Genomic DNA, 24,370 nt, shown 5'->3' with positions numbered 1-24,370 from the left:
AGAATTGTTCACAAATTGCTTCACATTTTGCATTTCTTGGAGAGTGCAAGATAAAATCTAGTACTGAAAGAGTGAAAATTACAATCCATCACATGAGAAAGAAGAAATAACTTTTTATTGAGGAATAATTGCCAAGGCACCAACAATATCAATAATTAGACGCCGCCTAAAAGACATTAGGGTGTTACCACATAACAACCTTCTTGAGGAAGTATGGAGTAAAGGAGAACAAGTTTATCTCCGATGATAGTTAAAAATCAATGATGTTACCGTAATTTAAAAAGGAAATTAGACTACTAATCATATAGCTAAAATAAATAAATAAAGTTAGTCAGGCTCGTGGACTCATCGACAAGGTAATGTCTTGAAAAACCCTCAATCTTTTCTCAACTTTCCTTGGAAGGATTCCAGTATCTTTTCTTCCTTCCAGCTTGAATGTTTCCTGATTTGATCCCAGAGCGGCTGCAATTATAGCATCTTCAAAATCCTTGCTATCTGGCAGCAACCCTGCCCATCTGTCTTCTGTTTTCTCTGGTGAAATTGACTGCTTTCTCATCTTATTTTCTGGTTCAGTGATTGTCCCAAGAGACTCTTTTCTCATTAGTTGAGTTGCGTTTCCAGATCTTGTTCTCTTAAGACTCTCTGGAATCGGGACATTTGCTGGTTCATTCGTAGTCTTGGTCGAATAAAATGGTGGAGCGTCAATATTGAGTAGGTTCCCATATGAAATATTTGGGTTCATACTCTTTTGCAGAGAAGGAGCTGTCTGGTTTCTGATGATGTTACTAGAATTCATGTTCTCATTAGCAAATTCATCTTGAGGCTGGCTTAGCTTGGTAGGTTTACTCGTAGTGCTAGTATTATGTTCCTTGCAAGGCTGAGGCTGCCAGATAGCAGAAGAGCCCAAGAAGGCATCAAACAGCTTCCTTTGTTCAATTCTATCACCACCTTTATTCATCATTTCAGACTCGAGGTCCCGGAGCATCTGCTGTGCTCTTTCATAGGCCTTGAGATGGGAATCTACACCTCTGGGGCCGTCTATCACCGCTGGTTTAACTCTCCTAAGTGTCTCTTTTGCCTCACCAACTCTCCCTTGTTTCATCAAGCAGATACCCAAATTGCACATTTTGTTGTTGTCTGGTGCAATCACTAGTGCCCTACGATAAGCATCCTCTGCTTCAATGTAGTTATTTTGCTGCATCAGCGCCCACCCTAAATTCCCCTGAAAGATTGACAAATAATTGTTATCAAACAATATTCATTTTAATAGGCGAGATCGAAAACTATGAAGTACAAGTCTCACAATTGTATATTTACCAGTAATCTAGTTGCTTCTTGCTCCACAGAAACCTGAAACTTCTTCCCCTGGGATCTCGCAGTTTTCGTACGCTTTCCATTGAAGGCCAAACCTTGTTGTATCAAAAACAATTTGTGCCTCAACAGGACTATTTGGTCATCCAATCTTCCACATCTCTACAAATATCACAAATTTTGCAGATTTTTAAGATCGGATAAAGAAGAATTGCATTTATTCAAATAGTAATACGCTTCTCAGATACCAGAGATATAAATTATTTTTTGAAAATGTAGCAGACCTTATATAGGTCTAACAGGATGTTGTCAAGAGCTTCCTGTGCTTGATCTGAACACCTAGTTCTCAAAGATTTAACAGCTTCAATGGCTTCTTCAGCCCTATTTTGTTGCTTCATTACAATTGCCATATCTTTGAGAGCACTATCAACTCTATCTCCTGAGTTAATCGCTGCCCAAAACAATGGAATTGCCCTTTCCGGATCCTTTTCGACCAACTGAAAATATAAATGAAAAATAAATCACGTTACTTTCATAGTAAAACCAACCAACAATAAAATGATTGGAGTTATCCTTTCAAAGATAAGAAGATATGCATCTAAACAGAAGTGGATCTAGGATTTGAATTGGGCTCGAGTTCCAAGCAATTAGGTTAGAATAAACCCATATCTTACCCCCAAATACAACAACATACCTAGTATAATCCTACAAAGTGGTATCTGAAGAGGGTAGAGTGTACTTAGACAACTGTAACTCTACATTCAGAGGCAAAGAGATTGTTTCCACTATCTTACACCCAAATGATTTTGAAAAGTTAAATTAAATTATGTAGGGCAAGAAACTTACTTGAACATTTTTGGCTCTAACATAAGGGCTGTCGCCAATGGGGACTTTGTGGGCAACGTGAAAGGATTCAGAACGAGTTCTGGATACTCCAAGGGGTTTGGCCGGAGAAGATGGAGCCGACTTGGTGGGTCTGAAACCTGGTGGTGCATTCCACATATCTTGCAACATCTTCGTATATGCGAAATGTGAACAGCAAATTGACAAGAATATGTGGAATCTGAACAGTAGTGGAGGGAGAGTTGAGAGGTGCTTAGGAGAATAGAACAAAAATAGGGAAGAAGGAAGAGAGACGGACTGACAAAGATTCAAAGTTGGGTTCAATTTAGGGAAACATTTTCAAATTTATGACCGTTGAGGTTACCGTTCGCTTACTAGCCGTTGTCTTTCTCATTATTTATTTACCAAATTCAGTATATTTCTAATTTACCCCTGGATTTGGTTTTTATTTTAGTAAAATAAAGGGTTTTAGTCCCCTAAACCTTTACTAAAGGGTTTTTAGTCGCCTAAACTTTTGGTGGCCTCATTTTTTTACCAACAAGGTTATATGTTTTTTTTATATAAATAATATATATAAAAATTAATTCATGAGTAAAAAGTAAATTTTTTCCATCTAAAATTTGTTTTTGATTTTTCATTTTGTAGGTATAAATTACTTTTATATTATTTACGACAAGAATTTAAATATGTTAATTAAAAAAAATATGAATTATGACATATATTTAAAACTAAAAAAGAGAAATCAAATCTTAGAGACTATTACAATAAAAAGAGTCAATTCTTTTCCAAATAATGCTTATATTAGAATTGGTAATTTTTAACCTAAAAATAACAATGTCTCAAGAGAAATGTATTAGCTATATTATTAACTTAAAAGAATTATTAGCAGAAATTAATTATAAAATAATTAGTTGTAGTTTCTTATCTCAAAATTGTAGAAAAATAGACTTCAAATAAAAATACTAGTACGGTTTTTATTTTATTTTTGAAGAAAAATATTTAAGGCATGTAGTATTGAAATTAGCTCAAGGCAAATGAAGGCCTCTTAGTGCCATTATAATAGTCTTGATCTGCCCCTACTATTAGCATAAACACGCTTGGTGTATTCCTCCTATTAGAATTTACATGACACTAGTTTTTTAAAAGATAAATTTTTATATTTGAAATAAATTAATTTTAAACATTCAATTGTATCATTAACAAGACCATTCATGGTCGCACAAATATTATAATATATTTAATATCATAAAAATAAAAAAATAAACATTTTTAATTAAACTTTGTACAGAGACAAGCTGTATCACACATATATATTTAAAAATCGGAGGGATAAGAAAAATGTCCTTAATAAAATTAGATCGGGCACTAAGAATTATTGACTTGAAATATCATTATAAATATTATCTCTTATCTATTTATAAGATTTTAATTTCTTTAAAAATTGTAAACGAAAAAAATAAGATATTTTAGGCTTACGCCTTGTTCCTTGGAGTTTATGCTCCCGTCTATCGAGGGCGGAAGGTGGGTGCCGATTGAACCTGGTAGTCTTGGTTCAAATTTTACATATCTTAAAAATATTTACAATTTATTAATTTAAAAATATTAAAATTCAAAAGTCATCAACTTCAAATCCTGACCCTGCCCTTATCTGTAGATATACTCCACAGTCCACTCTAAACTTACTCCTTTTAGAACACTGTGCGCTCCCATCTAAAAGAGCTAAAGCCCAAGACCCATTTCATTATGTAATTCACTGCAATTGACAGCAATGACAAGTGAAAACTGTGCAGATAAGGTTAACGAGCAAAAGGGAAAAAAGCAATGACAGTTCTCCATTTTTGTTTGAAAAGATGAAAGGATATTGTTCCTGCTGACTTGCAATTGAATGTTCGAGTATAGTGATCAAGAAGAACTAAAATGTGTGTGCTCATATGATGAAAGAAATAATTTTGCCTTAAAAAACATAAATGCGACAGAGATGGCATAACCGAAGACACTGACAAAATGAACAAGATCCTACATGCCTCAAACAGTACAACAATTGATAGTATATTTTTCCAGACAGCGAACTAGAAAACATAGAGAACAATGCACTTCACAAATCTAAGGACCTCGGAAACTGTCTGCTTTGTCCAGTCTTGAGATACCTGAGCTTGAGGATTCTCCCATTACATCAGGAGAAGTTGTTGGATGGGGTTCTCGCTTCAAAGAAGTTGGCAATCCTGAAACTTCCTGAAAGAAAATTAAAAGGATCAACAGTTCTTTAGGTTAAATTTACACACTTCCATGATTAGGATAGAGAATGTCATGTTGAATAGTTTGCACTCAATAAGAATTGAAATGACTGATATTCCACTCAACATTCAATAGCAAGCAATTATTATACCATTAATGTTTCAAAATTTGAGCAAATCAACAACTTTGGCCAAATCAAAACCAGTCGCCACTGGAAATACAGGCTTGGATATAGATTATTGCTATGACTCCTTCAGACAGAAATATCAGGTGCAGAATGTAATATTTCCTCTTCATAATGCAGTGACTTCACTATTTTAATCTTAAATGCAGGTATGTGTGCTCAGGTGAAGCACCACAGCATATAAAACCGTAAGAATCATTTCCTCTGAAGTTATCTCAAGGGTTATAAGAAGAAAAAGGTAAATGCTTCAATTCAATCGTTACAGACACAATACAGTGCTTCACTCTCAGAGATGGCCTCAGTACCAATAGCTGTTTGCCTGTTTCCAGTTAGTCAGCCCCCGGTTTTATATTTGGGAAAGGACAGTTTAAAATTTTACTGTGACATCAAGCATCAACATAGAGGATGAAGATGAATCATGAACTACAAACCCTAGATAAAGGAGCGTATTAGGATGCACCATTTAATGGACCTATAACAATTCTTACCAAATTTGGATCACATAATAAATGAAAAATTTGTTGGAAAGAACAATTACCTTTATTTTTTAAGGTTTTGAAGCACAGGGTTTCATGCAGCGTCCTTTCATTGTTAGGTTTCATGCAACGGTTTACATTAAGCAAAAGATGGCAACTTACAGAAGAATACAAGTAAGAAAGCGAAGAATAAGATAACATGGCGGGGGTCCTCAAACTTGAGCGCTTATCACACAACTATACTCATGAGATTGTTCCCATGTGACACTGATACAGCAAGAAAAAGTCATTAATGCATCTTACCTTCATCAAATGCAGTCTCAAGTCACAAGGCCGAACTTGATTACCAATACAGGCCATAACAAAATTTGAATATTGAAACAAGACATCTGCAGCAGCTTGCTTCTTTTCTTCGATCTGGAATTGTACATGAGAGTTAAAGTTAATAACACAATATAGAAATAAAAACTGCAAAAGTGTCTTGCACATTGCATGGTAAATGGTAATCAAACTTTTAACTTTTAAGCATTCTGTAGTCACTCCAAAAATAAGGAGAACAGTTTTTTTTTTTTTGGGTAACTAAAATTTTATTTACCAAGAAAACTTTACACATCAGAAAAACCAGCAGGTATGAACATAATCCCCATCCTTGCTGTACTTAGTAACCATATCCAAACAAGCTATATTATATGGATAGATATTCAACTAAATAAGGAGAACATTAACAGTTCAAAAAGGTCGGCAATAATATCTTATATTATTTTCCATCTTAGATGGGTTAACTCATTGATTTACACACCAGTGGCATTCCAAATACATGTATAAAAAGACAAATGACAACAAATGCTTAAAAAAACGATAACAATCAAACCAATCTTAAATAGATTTTTTTTATAAGGTAAATAATTTAATTAATGTGAAAAACTCCTGTAAACAAGCTGAATACAGAAAAATAGAGAAACACACAATAATATGGTTCTCTAAGAACATCACACAATCTTCTGAACTGGTAAGAACTTCACGGTACACCAAAAACCAAGTAAAAATAAGAGACTTTCTGAGAAGAAATATATATGCCTATATCTCTATATTTTACAGTCAAACACTTCCATCAATCCTCAGAGATATGAAGAAAACTCTCATTTAGTGGGGATTTCCACTTCAACATTATTAACAATCAAAATTTCCTATACAAAATTATTTCATGGCCAAAAAGAGGTTCATTCTTGATTATCATTTTTCACTTTGATCCGGTTCCTTTCTTTGTTTCTTTAGCTAGCAGTTCACCAAACTTAGTCAAAGTTACAATTTGAGGAATAAACGTCCTTTTCTTTTTGTTCCTGCTTTAAAGAAACATTAAGGGTAGATTTGCCACTTCTTAAGCCTTCACTGATAGCAATTGCCTTTAAGGAGGTGATTTTTTGCCACAGAACGCAAAATTAGAGTCTAGAAATCAATACTCACTACTTGCTTAATCCTAGGTGATTTCTTCACATTTGTCGTCTAAGCCTTGATATGCAGAATTACCCGGTACCTGTGTTGGTAGGAGGTAGTAGGGTACCCAGTGGAAGAGTAGAAGTGTGCCAAAGCTAGCCGTGACACCACCTTAATTAAACAAAGACAAAATAACACTACTTTCTTAAAAAAAAAGAAAAAAAAAGAGAGATGCAAGAAGAAGCTCCTTAATTACTCAAAGAATTGATTGATTACAAACTTAAACCAATTGAGATATCACAAAATATTATTCAGAATTTCAGCATTTGGAATGATCATCGAATTTTGATAAATTTGATTTCTACCCAATTTTGATATTCATTCTAGACTCAAATACTACCAACACAAAGGGCACAGGATTTCAAGATCCAAGGTTCAAGATTCTTTCTTCCATTCTTATAACTACTTTATGTTTGGTAATACTGGTTCAAATTGATCAAAGATACCGACTTAATCGTAATCTTGTATATCATCATTTCTTCCACCAAAACAAGAAATTGTTACAATTGTTCAACTGCATCCGATACAAGGACTAAATTACTTACTAAAGACTTGAAAGAAAAACCCAATAAGAAGCTCCGATTAAGCTTCAAAAAATCACAAACAATTTCGAAAGTCTATTAAAATCAAAAGCAAAAGACCTAAAATCGCAACTAAAAACTCAAAAAAAAAATTTAAAACTTAGGACTACAAAGCAAAAGGATATCAGACTCAGGATAATGGAAGAAAGCAGAAAGCTTGATACCTCGTAATCGTCCTTCATGGCTGAAAATGGGTTTCTCCCCTCAAATTACCTCAGTTTTGATATAGAAACAATATTAATACTACTTCATTAACGCTTCTCGTTTCTTTTTGGAGAAGATAGAAAAAAGATATATATAGTCATCAAAGGCCCATTAGCTCAGTTGGTTAGAGCGTCGTGCTAATAACGCGAAGGTCGCAGGTTCGAGACCTGCATGGGCCATTTTTACAATTATAATTTCGCATGGTTGTCATGTTATTAATCCACTCTCTGTTTTCCTGCATAGTGCATATATATTTTTTCCGTTTAACACCTTAGGGATTTTAAAAATAAAAATATAGTGTTTAGAATTTGAACTTGAAATCTAAGGTGAATTTAAATTTTTTTCTTAATGATTGAGTAAACATCTTATTTCGTTAGGAGATTTACATATATTTTTTTTCCGTTTAACACCTTAGGGATTTTAAAAATAAAAATATAGTGTTTAGAATTTGAACTTGAAATCTAAGGTGAATTTAATTTTTTTTCTTAATGATTGAGTCAACATCTTATTTCGTTAGGAGATTCAAATCTATATATGTACATAAAAATTAAAAAAAACTTATATATAGAGTAATTTTCTTTTGCCAAAGGAATTTGGATCATTCATCTTCCCACCTCTATACCCACCTCCTGTTGTCTAGAAGGTTCAAGACGAGATTGAATTTGTAATTTACACGTTAAAGAACGTTTAGAAATTAGCTAACTTTTGCATATGCCATAATAGTAATCGAAAATTTAGAATTTTCATTAATTCTAGAATTTTGAAAGGCTATGAATTTTTATTAATTGATTTATTCTTATAATGTATTGTGATTATAATTTTTATAGATAAAAAGGCAATACATAAAATTTAACATATAATTTACAGCAAAAGATGTGATGTGATATTATTTATGTACTTGGAGGAAGTATAAAATGATATTTTAAAATATTCCATCATAAAAATGAAAACTACAAGAATTTACAACTTTACATCTCTAACATTTATTTTAATTTGTTTATTATTGTTGATACAATAGTTGGATATCACATATAATGTCTTTATGGCACTTTGTTTTCGATATTTTAAAAATTATTTTGTCATTTTTTATACTTTGTAATTTTCTTCACAGATGACTTCTACTATAATGTTAAAAGCATGAGTTGGTGTTCCTTTGTTAGGGTAGATGATCTCCATATTTGAATTCATTAATTCATTCTACACAAAGAATTTGAAGTGTCCGTCACCTATAAAAGAGAAGGTTTTCATTTACTTTGATATAATAATTCAATAAAAATTATTTTAGTTATATAAAAAAATTGGGATATTCATATAGATAGTCCGATAAATTTACTTTTCACTTTTTATAGCGAATATACATAGATCATATATACAGTATTATATATTTACTAGCCATTTTTAATTTAATCAATTGAATGAACACCTATTTACTATGTTAATTCTTCAAAACTTATATTATTATTATTCTAAGAAGTGGCAAACTTTTTTTTTTTTTTTCCAAAATTAAATATATATATATATATATATATATATGTATTTTTAAAAAAAACATTATTAATATGAGAAACCTAGTAGTAGTCATTATATATATTTAGGAAAGAGATGTTACTTGTGTTTTTCCACTAAGAAAGACTTTACTCTTTTTGTGAGTGATGGGGTTCCTATTCCATGTGATTGAATTACCAAAATTGGCATTCTTATGGAGATATCTGAAATTAATGGTGATTGTTTTCCTTACTCGGCTGGGTCTCTGCAAACCTCCCCCTGAAGAAGACGACGCGGATTCAAGCTACAACCCCAATAGTTACATCCTTCTATTAGACGGCACTTGCCCTTCCCTTGTCACCGTTCCAATCGAGGTCGCCACCGCCGCCGTCAAGCTCAAAGTCCCCATACTCCTCTACAGCGATTACCTCCTCTGCCGCCGCCGGAAATGCGGCCAATCAGTGAAGGGATGCTCGATCTGCCTTGAATCCATGGAGCTAGATGAGGAGGTCAGAGAGCTCATCACCTGCAGCCATGTCTTCCACAGGGGATGCCTTGATACTTGGGTGAACGATGGACACGTTACCTGCCCCTTGTGCAGATCTATGTTGCTACCCCCTAAGTTGACCTCTTTCCGATCTAGTTCTCTAAATCCATCCATTACTAATTCTAGTTAGTTTTCGATGTTTATTACAAACTTTTGCATAAACTATAACAGATGCAAAATTAGTGTTCCAAGTGATACAGACATTTCCTGTACAGATTGCCATACTTATTCTAATAAAAAATCTGCAAAACTTATTGAAACTTTTTCATAAGCTGTAGAATAGATACAAAGTTAGTTTCCTGTACAGATTGCAAAACTATTGCTAATCAAAACTCTGCTTTAAGCTCATGAGTTTTGTGAGCTCTTCCATTTTGTTTGTTTGTTTGTTTCTTCCGTTTTTTGACAGAGAGGTATGATGGTTAGGCTTTTCTTTTAGTCAAGGAAAGAATGGTGGAAACCATCAACTTGCTGTCTATGGGCTTGGTTAAATAAGCATCCATACCAACCTGTAAGCATTTTGCTTCATCTGATGACATTGCATGAGCTGTCAGTGCAACAATGGGAATGTGTGTTCCTGTTCCCATTTCTGATCTTCTAATTGCCTTTGTTGCTTCATAACCATCCATCTTCGGCATCTGTTAAGAAGCAATTATATTAGCAAACACACAACAATTTCTTATAACCGTAAATTCATGCTCGACTTACTTGACAATCCATGAGGATCAAGTCATAAGAGCCTTCAGCTTGGGAAGTAATTGTATTATCATCTTCCTGAAGAGATTCATTTCTACATTCATCTGAATTAAGCACGGGTTTCAGTGCTTCCACTGCCTGTAGTCCATCTCCTACAACAACCACTTTAGCTCCCAATTTTTCCAGCATTATTGTAGCGACTCTTTGCAGAACTGGGGTATCCTCAGCAAGCAGTATACATAAACCTGCTAGAGATTTCTGCCCTGCTACCTTATTTGAGCAGGCATTTGTGACCTCTTTGGTGGCGGTGCTTGTTAAATTATGTTCTCCATCCCTAGTTTGTCCCAGATGAGTCCTGTCAGGAGCATTTTCTTCAACATCTACGCTATTGAAGTCAATGAAGTAGTTGTTTAAGGTCCCATAATGTGAAAGAGAGGCTTTGACAAAATTTTCGTCCCTCTTTTTTTCAGAAAGGAATGCACTTGCACATTTGTTATTTCCATTATCTGACTTGTCAGAATCATCCGAGCAGGCGATATCCGAGTGGTTAGGATCAATTTCAAGGCATTCATGTGAATCTCCTTCAACTGGTGCATTACCAAAAGACTGCAGCTCAAGAGTTTTTTCTTTTATAATAGCTTCTAAAATCTGAATCATTTTCCCCTTATATAGTGGTCTATTGACCATAAGTAGGTGTCTCCTTCTTCGGAGTTCCATCTTGATGGTACTCGATGTATCATGGTAAAGAATCCATGCAAACTTTGCTCTGCCATGGTATTTATCAAGAAAATTTAGCTGCTCCTTCCATATACTTGTGCTCAAGTCAAGGATGCCAATGTCAACAACTATGACAAAAGGTGATGAGGCATTAGGATCTTGAATGCTCAAATCTTCAGGATCTAAGCATTCACAAGGTGTGTCTTGCAAATGGCCTTTGGATATAGTAATACCCTGAAGAATTTGAGTGAGCTCATTCCAGTCAGATGCTCCCCAAGTGTGCACCCCATTTCTCTTTAACCATTGGGACATTATCACTCTACCCATTTTTCCATTGAGTGCAAGCAACACCTGATGGATGTAAATACCACATTATACAAGATTAGAGACTACTGAATCCACAGAGAATGATAATAACACCTGTAGTACTCTAGCATTCAAGTGAGTCTGTGAGTTGAATGAATACATTTAGCCCATGAAGTTTTACTTACCCTCATTTTATGTTCCTCAAAACTAAACTGGCAGTGCTGCCCAGCGACTTCAGCAGGACAGTTTAGTTGAAGGCATAGTTGCATCACTGTCCCTGGTCCATTTTTCTTTACAACTTTAATCTCTCCACCCATTTTGTTAACCTGTATATCATCCTATCATCGTTAGAAACTGCCAAAGCAGTCAACATATCTCCACTTTTATGCTTAAAGCCTATTCCAAGGGGAAATTTTTCAGAAATGATGAACAGTGGAACTTTGCTTAGAGAGTTGTTGTTCATGCCATCCTTTACTTTGTAAGGGGGTTAGGACCACATCAAGTCTTAGAAAATCATAAGTTAAAGCTTGAAATTTGTTCTAAGAAAAAAAATTCAACTCACCAGGGTACGTACAATGCATAGTCCAAGGCCAGTCCCACCATGCCTGAGTATGAACATAATCAAACGATTGAGTTTTTTCTTTCCAGATACTAACTAGCTTTTAAATTATGCAGGAAGTAAATTCATGCATTCATGCATGTATTCTGTTATTTAACTAAAAAAGTTTATCCATAGATGACAATGAAGTGAACTTCTTACAAGCGAGTGGTCGAAGGATCGGCTTGCTCAAAACTTTCAAATACAGATTCCCATTTACTTGGATCAATTCCTAGAGCAACAAAAAGGGAAAATCCAGAGATAGAGAGAAAGAGAGTTAATATGCAGTAGCAGAAAGTGGGAAAATAAGTTAACTGGTAAACTTTATGGCTATTTTGGATTTGTGATTCTTACCACAACCAGAGTCCTCAACTTCAAACCACAGGATCATTTTGTTATCTTTCTTGGAGAATCTTTTGCCCTGGCTTTCTTGTCGCTTCAACTTCACTTTAGGAGCAGACCAAGAGTCTTTCTGATTCAGTGGAAAGTTACCTCCACGAGCACTCCCACACCATCCACGAAGAATGATGTAGCCCGCTGTAAGGTATTTCTCAAATTAAAATCACCAAAATCATGACCCTAATCTCTTCGTTTTATAGGGTCAGTAGAATCACTCTGTTTGATTCTTGCAAGGGCTTTACCAATTAATAATTACGAGGACAAATAGAAAGACTTGAAAATATATTTATTAAAAAGTTGCACTTACAGGTTGTGAACTTGAGGGAATTGCTAATTAGATTTGCGAAAATTTGAACAACTCTGGCAGAGTCTCCTTTAACTAATTTTGGCATATCATCTGCAGATAGAAACATGAGAAAACATTATATTCAGAAAACAATGTGAAGAGTCTCAAAATCAACTCGTAAGCAGAACAATGGATGTACCAGAGAGATCTAGAACGGTCTCAACATTGTGATTAATGCACTGGACAGAGAACATATCAACAAGTCCTTCAAGTTCTCGAGCCAAGTCAAATTCTGTTTCTTCCAACACCAGTTTTCCAGATTCTACCTGATAAAAAAGTAGCATAATTGAATATATGATTCTTCTCAGGTCTAATTAAAACCACTCTTTTGAGTAATGAGCTTAAGCTAGCTGCAACATTACCCTAAATAGTCTATTACCATTTCATCTATGCTATAATTTCTCCGAGGAACAGTAGGGTGACTTTAGTCAATCAAAGAGTAAACTCTTTCAAATAGTATCATCAAAAGAGTTGTTACTGTGCTCTACTTTATCAACGTTCACAAATGTTTTCAATCCTTAGTTTGCTTTTGCATCTTACCTTGCTGAGATCCAAAATGTTGTTTAGAAGCCGAAGCAAGGCAGTTGAGCATTTACGAATCTGAGTAATAGTTGCATACTGTTCATTTGTAAGAAAACCATCACTTATAAGAATGTCCAGCAAGCCAATAACTGCAGCCATAGGTGTTCGTAATTCATGACTGTGAAAAAACAAAGCATGAAGTAACTGTAGAAATGTACATTTGAGAAACTAAAAATTTAAACTGAGAATGAATCTTTCGATGAGGCAAGATGTAGAGTAGAAGAGCGGAAGTAAACTACTTATTATTGTCTATATCAGAGTTCAAAGTAGAAAACAGTCCAATAGAAAGGAAATATAAACATCTGATAGCTTTATTTCAGATAATTTATTTTCAGAAAATGGCCTTTACTTACTAATATGAGCTGTGTGTTTCATAAAACAATGTGAATATCTTTTTGAAGAACTGCTGGAATTTAACTCATTTTTTATGCACTAACACCCCCAATGCAGGTACAAATATATTAAGCTAATAACAAAGGGCTGATGAATATTCACCTCATGTTCGCTAGAAATTGGCTTTTGTAATTGCTCGATGCCTCTGCTTTCCTTCTTGCATCTAACTGGCTTATCAGTTCTGCTCTAAGTTTCATTTCCTTTGACACTCCATCTGTTAGTACGAAGATGCAGACACATCCAATGATTAGGATGCATATTGATGCTGAGATCAATATTACAAGAGTCTTGATAGCCCTCTCATCTACCTTTCCCATTATATATTTCCTTGGAATGATGATAACTCCTACCTGCAAAGTTTGCAGATCATTAAGCACCAACAAATTACCAGAACGTGCTTATCCAATCATGATACTGAAGTTTGCTAAGCTAACAATTTACCATTGGAAGTCTCTTTAACTGCAGGTAAAATGAGTCAATATAATAGAGCTGGTTCCCAAGTTTAGCATTCTCTATGTGCACTTCTTGACTTGGGGGAAGCCTCTTTCCATATTCCTTCTGTAAGCACTCAGCCCCAGATCGTATAACAGGGTCTTCAGAATCAATAGCCATCATTAGCTTTGGCCCTTTTGTAGTATTCATCAAGAGAGGGCTATTCGTTGAAGTAGCGAGCAACCATCCTTCTTGAGAGGTTAAATAAATGTGACCACTATGGAACTCAACAATTTCTTTCATCAATTGACCTACACTATAAAGTGCTGTAGTAACTCCCACAACAGCAACTATGGTTTTATTCGATGGATCCCAAACTGGCAGTGCTGCTGAAAGCAACGGTGAATCTGTATACTTGCTCACAGCCACATGCCATGAAGCTGCACCATCTGGTACTTGTGATATACCAGCAATGTTGATCAACTCATCTGGTGGAATTATGCTTCTCTTTCCATTCCTTTCTCCAGTTGAAGGATCTAAAGGTTCTCGGTACCAAATTGCTGAGATGTTGTTGTGTATAGTTTGGTCATTCCATCCTTGACGAGACGATAACAAATTTACATCATATGTATTACTTATAGAATAATTGGCAAGATCAGAGTATATGTAGAATGTATTGTTACTCCTGTGATCTCTATGGAAAGCCTGAACAAAACCATTTTTATAGTTGATGGTTAACGAATTCAGAGCTTTCCGACTAGCAAACAGAGCCCAGGTTACATCCTTCATGGATTCGTACAGCTGCTGAGGGGCAAACATTTTAAATTAATAAAAGGTAACAGTACCAAATAAGTTGAGCAAGAGAAAAAAGAAACAACCTCAACTTGTTGAGCTTGATCAACAGGTTTGCTATACTTTCTGATTACATACTCTGATAGCTTAACCTGAGCTGTAGTTATCTCAACAGTAGAATTCAAAATGTTCCACATCCTTAATATTGGTCTCTGCAGAAGCTCATGACGAAGACCAAATGCGAGTGTGTTCAGTGATTTTGTTGTGTAAACTCTAGTAAAATGCCATGTTAATAAAGTGAGCATTCCAATCAAAATAGCTAGCATAACCTGCATATAACCACACAGAAAAATCCCAAATCAACAATCTGAATCAATCTCCACATCATTTAACTTAATATAATAACATCCAGCAACACTTTTACAGTCTCAAAGATGAACAAATCGAGATTCAATTTTCAAAATCAACAAAAATTGGAAAGCAAAACTAAAACAGCAAAAAATTATGTGTATTGTTGCTTACCATGATAGCAAGACGAACAACGAAAACACCACGATACGATGAGTGACAAATACTACTATCAAATGGAAGTTCTTCATCGACTTGATAATTTCTTGGGGTACCACTACCACTACGCGATGGAGATTGGTTTCTTTTAGAAAAATCAGCAAATCCAAGCATCTTACTGAGAAACTTTTCAGGCAATGATCCTTTTGGTGTAATTGGAGGTGATGGAGATTCAATGCTCAGAGTAGTAGTAGTTCCATAAGTTGCTTTATTATGTGCCATTAATATTCTCTGTTCAACTGTATAGAAAAAGAATAAATCATTAGAGTTGGAGGAGGAATTTGGAAGCTGATAGACAGACAAGTAGTGTAAATGACAGAGACTTAAATAAGGACTAGTCAGTGTTATTATATAAAAATACTGGTGGAATGGACTAATGTCAGTGTGACACTGAATAGTGGGAATTGTGTGTGATATTTAAGTATTTACTTTGTTCCTCATCCACATAACATTTTTTATTTTTCTCATGTCGTTTGATTGGGAACACGTTATCCTGAGATAATTTATCTCTATCAATGTATATGTGATAACTTATTTCATCACTACGGTACAAATGAGATAACGTATCCCAAACATGACAACCAAACAAGATACAAAATTTTTATCTCATCACTATTTTCTTATCGCATGACTAGTTATAGGCTACATTGTTCAATCATCTTTTATTTTATCACCCACCCACCACACCATGTTATACTAAATACTTACTCATACTTTGTTTACATTTAATTAAATAATTTAACTATAATAATTTAAAAATTATGTGAAAATACAAATCATTTAATCATGATTAAGTGATAATTACGTGTAAAAAGTACGTGTCATGCAATTATCAGTTTGACTTTACTCTTTAGTATAAAAGATTTTATCCTTTTTTTATTATTCATATTGTGCTGCCTGAGTAATTTAAATTTGGCTTGAGAAGTTCAATTTTGGGAATAAAATTCGCCCTAACGATTTCATTCTTAGAATTCAAATAGAGGAATATTTACTACTCCTTTTGTAACTAGAAGGGTCAATGCCCTTTTTCTATTTTAATAATATGTGAGTCGTCTAGAATAACTTTATTAGTACAACAATATGTGACCAAATATTTTGAAATATTCCAAATGGATAAAGTGCAATCTACATTAGGGCAGAAAGAGTATATAGAGTAACTGGTAAAACTTTTATCCCAGGAATACAAAAAAGAAAAAGGACTCGTATAAAGTTAAAACAGGCTCAGAAATGAAAAAAAGTCAAATGTTTTTTAAATCAATATGTTTGATATCATAAACCTCCAAGTTAACTATAAATCCGTAATCATTGAACCCACCACTTCAAATTTTTTCCCCTTTTTCTTTTGTCAGTAGTACTTTTTATCATACGTAACTTCTGATTTAATTGTACAAATGTGACTTGAAAAGAAACAAGGTTTTGTAGCAATTGTAAAAAAAAAAAAAAAAAAAAAAAAGAGAGGGAAAAGTCACATAAATCCCTCAAAATTGATATACTTTGGTTATTTGGGGGCATTTTAATTTTTTTTATAAAAAGTTACCGATAGATTGAGACCAGTGACAAGTGAGTAGTCACCATCGAAATCTTGTACTGGCATTGGCTATGCAAAATTGTAGTTGTCTTATAAGACCTTAATAATTGATTTTAGAGGTCATACGTTTACCAAAAGTAAAGGGGACAAGTACATACATTATTTCTTATGGATCCATATATGGTCTACACTGCCTTGCTGTGTTGAACTGTACTCCCTCTTTCTTGTTTTTATGTTTTATTACAGTACTCTTGCAACATCCCCATTTACAATTGCTCAATTGTTAGATTATGCTTCCCCTAAGTTGTGTCAAAATTTGTCTCACCTCGGTTAGCTCGAGTGTATTATTAAATTGGGACGGAGGGAGTAATAGCTAATTTAAAACTTATTACGGATTTTACTTTTTTTTTACTAGAACCATAGTTATATAGGTAGAAGAAAAGTCTAACGAGTTGACTCGGCTTGTTGGGCTCACTTGTACTATAAAAACGCTTTGTTAGGCTAGACTCAACTTGATAACTCGGGTCAATAATACCGTAAGTAAAATTAGGCTATACTAGTACTATAAATACAAGTAAACACTATATACTCTTTAAAAAAATATCTCGATACATCATCCGAATTGCTTTAGGAAAAAAATTATACTGTATATATTTGAAATTAAAGTCATTTATATATATACTAGTTCTGGATACGTGCGTTGCACGTGTACTCCATACTAATCCTTCGTAAGACCAATTAAATTATAAGTCAGTTTTTTGACAACCTTATTATTATCCATAAATTGTGAAGACTTGATTATTATGTAGTTGGAATAAAATAAAATAATGTCATATCACTAAATTATTGAACAATTATAAAGGAGACGATAGTTGTCGCATGCCTTTGATCTTGGATTGGATAGAAGTCGAAGTTAAAATTTGTGAAGACAGAATGCTCTAGTCTAATAAGATTTATAATTATGTATTTGAGATCCCAAATCAATAGATGATTCTTCTCGTTTCTTTATGACTTATTTGCGTATCGTAAATTAAATATTATTGAATTAATCCCTCTTTTTTAGAGATCCAAAATCAATAGATGATTCTTCTCGTTTCTTTATGACTTATTTGCATATCGTAAATTAAATATTATTGAATTAATCCCCCTTTTAAAGGTATCCAACGTAGAGAAGTCAAAAGGCAAATGATAGAGGAAAGATTCATTATCAACAAATTAGAGATATTATCAAAGAAAACAAAGTCATAAAGCTTCGACATTCATAATCATTTTGAAATATGTACATAGTGATATCTGCAAGATTCCTACACAAATGTACTTTAAAAAGTAACGATTAGTAGAAAAAAATCAAGAGAAATTATATATAACACAAATACAATTTAAGAAATTAATTGAACCAACTTTTCTATGCTTACCTCCTAGAGATAGCTAAATAAGAAGACGATAAATATTGTTACACTATTGAGTATTACTGAGATACCAAAAGCTTGAGAAACTATATATGACGATAATATTCTTAGCATTCCAAACAAAATTATCTTATTCTTTATGCATGTGAGAAGCACAACATAAAAAGCACAATAATTTTTTTTAGAAATAATAACTAAATGACTCATATTTAAACATGAAAGACTGGATATTTGTTACATACCTATAAGTTTACACCTACGATATATTATATTGTCTCATCCAAATAGTGAGAATCAGTTATATGCTAAATGTTCATTTATATAAGATAGATTTAATTTATCAAGTAGAAAATTCATCATTAATTTATGCGAATTATGATGGAAGGAAATCAAAAGTTTTGCAACAAGGTTTATTGTAGCTATTACTTAGTATTTAAGATAATTTATGAATATAATTCATTGAATTTTTGTATAGTTTTGTGCGGTGGGAGTATCTGAAGAGATTGTTTTAAATATTGCAAAACTTTTGATTTTCTTCTATCATTTAATAATACAAATATTCATTGTATTTATATTAATTCATGTCATAAGTTGTGTTTTAACTTCCGAAAATTTGAAGTAATATTATGGGGTTTTCCATTTTAGAATATTATTATTATTATTATTATGTATTTATATTTTTGTCCATAAATATATAAAAATAGTGTATAATAGAATATGATAATATTTATTAATAATTAACGTATACATCAATATTATGACATTATAAGGACATTTTCGTAATTCAACTTTCGACTTGAAGGCTTTCCACTTATAATATAATACTAGTTTCTGCAAATGCGCTTTGCGCGTGTAACCCATATAATGAGTATATTATTTCTTTAAAAAAAATAGTATTAAAAAATATGATTTGAGTTCTTTTTATAAAATATGTCTAATTGAGGCTTCTTACTTTGTCTTACTACTAATTGTGACACTCCAATTTCATGACCTCCAAGTGAATGCACCGAGATAATAATATAAGAAGTTAATAAAATAAACTCTATTTATAAGTCAAAAAATAAGTTTGTAAAGCAAAAAGGAAAAGATAACAACTATCTAAATTAAATTTCTCGATAGTGTTAAAAGTTCATTTTTGTTGGTAGAATAATGTTAGAAGATCAAAAGATTGCAATTATAATTATTATATATATATAGATTATAGATGATAAATATTAATAAATTAGATATTTAATTAGGAACTAATCTTAGGAAGTCTAAAAGTCATTAACATTTTAATTAGACTTTTTTAAAAAAAAAATTATAATTATTATATACATATAGATTATAGATGATAAATATTAATAAATTAGATATTTAATTAGGAACTAATCTTAGGAAGTCTAAAAGTCATTAACATTTTAATTAGACTTTTTTAAAAAAAAAATTATAATTATTATATACATATAGATTATAGATGATAAATATTAATAAATTAGATATTTAATTAGGAACTAATCTTAGGAAGTCTAAAAGTCATTAACATTTTAATTAGACTTTTTTAAAAAAAAAATTATAATTATTATATACATATAGATTATAGATGATAAATATTAATAAATTAGATATTTAATTAGGAACTAATCTTAGGAAGTCTAAAAGTCATTAACATTTTAATTAGACTTTTTTAAAAAAAAAATTATAATTATTATATACATATAGATTATAGATGATAAATATTAATAAATTAGATATTTAATTAGGAATTAATCTTAGGAAGTCTAAAAGTCATTTAACATTTTAATTAAACTTATACAATCAAATATTTAAATATTTTATAACAATTTAATTAATAGAAGGGGTAAAACCGTAATTCAACTTTCAACTTTTTTTGTTCATGCTTATAGTAATATATGATGATGATATGATATGATGATGATATATAGTAAATGTTGAATCTCTTTGACATTCTCCTTCGTATATTTGCTTCTTTATATATTGAACTCTCTTAACAAAAATTCTGATTCCGGACACATCATAAAGAAACAATATTCTTAAAGTAGTCTTAGGATATAATAAATGGTGTTCAATCCTACCCATCCACCAATTTAAGACCATATTTGTCCTAAATCAGGAGAAAGACGACCCTTTTACACTATTTCCCCCCCAAGGGCCAAGGACACTGTACTTTGATGATACTAAAGTTTGCATTATTTAAAGGCCGATTCCATATTAGAGAATTGAAAGAGAGAGGTCATAAGGTCACCATATAAATCAAAATTTTGAAGAACCCAAATATTCGAATAAGCAGACAAGCCATAGATTTGCAAGATTGCAAAATATGGGAGACACAGCACGTGTATTTTCTTCTGGAATTACACCCAGCAAAAGGCAAAAAGGGTATCTCTCAATTTAAAAAAGCACTCATATATAGTGCTAAAGAGGTTGCGTCTTTACTCCCTCGTCCCAATTTATGTGACACATTTTTTTTTATCTGAGTCTTATTTATTTGGCAAAAAAATCAACAAAAATGTATTCTTCTATTTAAAAATTCATTTATTTTAAAGACGGTCTAATAAAGTATTTCTATATTACGTAAATTTCATGTTTAATTAAACTACGTCAAATAAATTGAGATAAGGAATTAACTGTTATAGAACAAAGATATTGTAAACTATACGCTAATTCATCCCAACTGTGTGACCAAACAATCAGTTTGACACTATATGCTTTATTCATCATTAAAAAGAATTGAGACATTTATATATTAGAATATAATTTAATATTTATGCTATCGTTTTGCTTTCATAGTAGGTTCCACTACATAAAAAGAAAAGTAGTTAGGTAGTACTAAATATATAGTACCTTTTTAAAAGCATAGTTTATGAGTCAAAAGTTTTTATTTATTTTTAGGTTGTCCTGTGACCTATCTCCGCTGGGGTGCAACTCCTTTTGCCGATATAAGAAAATGGACAAAAAATAAGTAATTGAATAAAAAAGGTAAAGCTCACAGAGTATAAGTATGATATGATGCCTAGATTTGGTTCGACACGTATCTCAAATATGTTTGGAGATAGTAAATACTTATTTGTATTAAGTATTTATATCAATCAACAAATTTAACTAATCATGATTAAGTGATTAGTTAAAGTCTAAAAACAACACACAACACGTTAACATATATATACACCGAGACCGAGTATGTTAACCTCTAAACCAAGTAACAAATCTTACTATTATTCCATTTGTTTCATATTACTTGACCTTGTTGACCTGATATACAATTTAAGAAAGTGTATTTTATTGAAGTAATCTTATTAATGATATTTTAAAACTCTAAATTTGACTATTACTAAGTCTAATTTATATATGTAGTTAGTAGTATGGAAAAAAAAGTAATGAAATTCTCTTGTTTTGCTAAAATAATAAATAAAATAAAACACTTATTTTTTATATAGGAGTCAAGTAAAATAAAACCGTTGAAGGATACGTTATTTACAACTTATTATAGAAGTTGACATCTATACTAGGGGTAGTACTCTCTTTAGCGTCCATGAAATGTCAAAAGGTCGCATGAAAATAGTCCAAATTAATTTAAAGATTTTTTCTTAACATAGTGGTCCGATTAGTGGGTGGTTAACTGATAAGAATGGAATCAAAGTTCATCAAATATAATTGCAAGAGGTGGCTAAAATTAATAAAATACTCTTTTAGCTCTTTCTTTTCTATTTTGGCTTTGATTTTGTGCGCTTCATCCTCAAGAACAGTAATTAATCACTCACTAATAGTGGTCTGATTTGTGGTCTTAATTCATTTGATTTTCCACTCTTTAGCAAAATAAACATGCATATAGTGCTAGGTTGCATCATCGTCGGCTGCATAAATTATTCACTTCTATATAGAAAAAAAAAATCAACTAGCAATTAATTACAAGCTCTAATTTACCAGAGAGAAAAAAAAAGTAATCTAGTGGCACTTTTACTTTTTTTAAAAATAAATAAATTCCCCTTTGAACCAATTATGTAGTCAATGTTATGATCATTATGGGCAAAGTGGGGGAATTGATAGGTGCGCATGGTGAATTGACCCACTTTACTAGAATTTGTAGTGTACATTAATGACATTTAAATTAAAATATTTTGCCATATGCAATGAAACAACTCCCTTTGAATCTCAGTTCCAGTCATGTAATATTTAAGGAGGTATACATAGATAAGGATAATCAAGAAGCAAAGTGTGCAATACTTTTAATAATTGAACAATCATGGGGTTATAATAGGCGTAGTGAAGTGGGGCTAAAGAAGTAATTAAATATGTTTGAGAATTCAAAAAAAATTAATATCTGCTATATATACATAAAAGAAGATATATAGCTAATTTTTCGGTAAAGAAAATTCAAATAAACCCTTTGCGCCCTAATTCCGACTATTTGCACATGTATATAATTTGAAAGAAGATATTGAGTTTTAATTTGTTAAACTCGGAAACTCATGAATGAATCTATCACGACAAAAGAAAAGTTTGGTAAGAACGTCAATGTCAATTGTTTGACACTAAAAATGAATTGGAGTATTTGATTCGTTACTTTAATAGTTTGATAAAGAGTATAATTTCTTTTTATGTCCATTGGGATTTGAGAGCTTAGCTAGTAGTGGTACTAAGAGTTGGAAAACTTTAAATTCCATGCATTTTAGTATTGGTAAGTGAGTTGATATCCTCATTATGCTAGAGATCGAGAAATATATTATACTAATAAATTAAGGACATGTCCAATGGTCATCACTAAGAGTTGCTTGTCTCCACCGTCTATTACTTACCAGTGCTGCTGTTTGGTACAATGGGGAGTCATTTATTTATTTTTGTTGGAAAAAACACAAGATTTATTCGAAAATATATCTACCAGAGTTTAAAATATCTCTTAAAGATTGATGAGTAATACTTTTTGTGAATTGGATAGTGTTTCTAGAAAGAAAACCTTGAAATAATGTTTAAGAATTTCTCTCGGTTTATGGATAATATGTTGTAATATTATTATGGAGTGTATTACAAATTTTGTGGTGATCACAAAATGCTTAGTTCTCTCTAGTTCTTATTTTCTTCATGCTTTGTTAGGTAGTAGAAGTTAGGTACTTCATTAGGATTAATAAGGTAAGATCTAGCCTCTCGTACTTGTACTTGTGATAAATTTGCTTTAAAAAAAATGTATTGTTCGTTTGTGTTATGCTTTATAAAGTATTTCACTTAGCTCTCTCATTCTAATGTGGGATGATCACTTAAATATCATGTATATGTGAGTGTCATTTGTGTAATGATAGTGATATATATGAGCTATTTTCATAACGATGGATATACCAACTCTAAATAACAAAATTAAGGGTATATAAATTCCCTTAATTATTCTTAAAAAAACATACATTAAAACATTTCCAAAAATATTTAATATCATACCAAACACTGCACCAATATTTTTGACAAGATAGAGAGTGGAGACAACGACCGAATTTGCTGATCAAAGTTTTGAGTCATTTTACACGATTAACCGCACTAGATTCCTCAGTAGAAAATCAAATAGTTCCATGTTTCCAACAACCTACACAATATTAAATGGTTTTCGTCATATGGGGACCCAAAGATAACATTGTCAGATCCGAATGACAATTTGTAAAACTACTCCGTTCGTCTAACAATAATTGTTCACTATACTATTTATCCCTTCGTCTAACAATAGTTGTCCACTATATATATTATTTTGAAATGTCCAACAATATTTGTCCACTTTATGAAATCAATGGATTATTTAACACTTAATTCCTAATTTACCCTTATAATTAATTATAGTCATTCCCCTGTTACATTTTTCAAGACATTGTATTTATTATATTGAAAGGGTGATGTAATAAAATTACCCTTTGATTTATAGTTTCTTAAGAAAAGTGTAAAGTCAATAGTGGACAAATATTGTTGGATAGAGGTAATATCAAACAACATTAATGGACATGATTTAATCCATTAAACAACATCAAATGGGGGAACTAAGCATGAATTTCATATTATTAATTATCGTACCCACATGTCAAGTAAGAAGTTTCTAATGATATAATACATAAAACGATGTTTACCGAATTGATCATGAGAAACATTTTTAAATTAAAGGAGAGTGATTTGTGACATAATATTTAGACTCTAAAGTCTAACCACGTATATTGTGATAGCCAGATAAGCTAATAAGCAACAGACGCTAAGGGACAAGTATAGTTTGTGTTTATATA

At 32.2% G+C, this 24,370-nt stretch overlaps 4 protein-coding genes and 1 non-coding gene across 6 annotated transcripts; 2 read left to right on the top strand and 3 right to left on the bottom strand.

Moving 5' to 3' along the window:
• Positions 1 to 93: 93 nt before the first annotated feature.
• On the bottom strand, positions 94 to 2,474 carry LOC102597032 (protein POLLENLESS 3-LIKE 2). The gene is made up of 4 exons (XM_006340695.2): positions 2,158 to 2,474; positions 1,596 to 1,808; positions 1,318 to 1,473; positions 94 to 1,222 (listed from the first exon to the last, which is right to left on the bottom strand). Exons 1-4 carry the CDS (start codon positions 2,323 to 2,325, stop codon positions 332 to 334), a joined length of 1,428 nt encoding a protein of 475 aa, XP_006340757.1. The 5' UTR covers positions 2,326 to 2,474; the 3' UTR covers positions 94 to 331.
• Positions 2,475 to 4,025: 1,551 nt separating this feature from the next.
• Positions 4,026 to 7,327, bottom strand: LOC102596701 (uncharacterized). Its single transcript, XM_006340694.2, has 3 exons — positions 7,289 to 7,327; positions 5,353 to 5,466; positions 4,026 to 4,386 (listed from the first exon to the last, which is right to left on the bottom strand). Exons 1-3 carry the CDS (start codon positions 7,304 to 7,306, stop codon positions 4,258 to 4,260), a joined length of 261 nt encoding a protein of 86 aa, XP_006340756.1. The 5' UTR covers positions 7,307 to 7,327; the 3' UTR covers positions 4,026 to 4,257.
• A 106-nt stretch (positions 7,328 to 7,433) lies between these two features.
• Positions 7,434 to 7,507, top strand: TRNAI-AAU (transfer RNA isoleucine (anticodon AAU)). The gene has a single exon. It is a non-coding gene; the product is annotated as a tRNA-Ile (tRNA).
• Positions 7,508 to 8,980: 1,473 nt separating this feature from the next.
• LOC107059125 (probable E3 ubiquitin-protein ligase RHA2B) lies at positions 8,981 to 9,490 on the top strand. Its single transcript, XM_015305554.1, has one exon. It carries the CDS (start codon positions 8,981 to 8,983, stop codon positions 9,488 to 9,490), a length of 510 nt encoding a protein of 169 aa, XP_015161040.1.
• Positions 9,491 to 9,611: 121 nt separating this feature from the next.
• On the bottom strand, positions 9,612 to 15,537 carry LOC102596157 (histidine kinase 1). 2 transcript variants are annotated; one of them, XM_006340692.2, is made up of 13 exons: positions 15,141 to 15,537; positions 14,705 to 14,947; positions 13,836 to 14,630; positions 13,497 to 13,744; positions 12,960 to 13,119; positions 12,559 to 12,685; positions 12,381 to 12,470; positions 12,029 to 12,211; positions 11,837 to 11,906; positions 11,639 to 11,681; positions 11,262 to 11,402; positions 10,066 to 11,121; positions 9,612 to 9,995 (listed from the first exon to the last, which is right to left on the bottom strand). In XM_006340692.2, the coding sequence occupies exons 1-13, from the start codon at positions 15,405 to 15,407 to the stop codon at positions 9,780 to 9,782; spliced, it is 3,639 nt and encodes a 1,212-aa protein (XP_006340754.1). In that variant the 5' UTR covers positions 15,408 to 15,537; the 3' UTR covers positions 9,612 to 9,779. The 2 variants fall into 2 exon arrangements, with proteins under 2 accessions (XP_006340754.1, XP_006340755.1); XM_006340693.2 differs by having other exon boundaries at positions 13,836 to 14,627.
• Positions 15,538 to 24,370: the final 8,833 nt, after the last annotated feature.

Source organism: Solanum tuberosum, unplaced genomic scaffold, assembly GCF_000226075.1.
Source record: "Solanum tuberosum cultivar DM 1-3 516 R44 unplaced genomic scaffold, SolTub_3.0 scf00020, whole genome shotgun sequence".
NCBI lineage: Eukaryota > Viridiplantae > Streptophyta > Magnoliopsida > Solanales > Solanaceae > Solanum > Solanum tuberosum.
The sequence above is the reverse complement of the archived record's forward strand: the minus strand, read 5'-3'. Positions and strand labels throughout refer to the sequence as shown.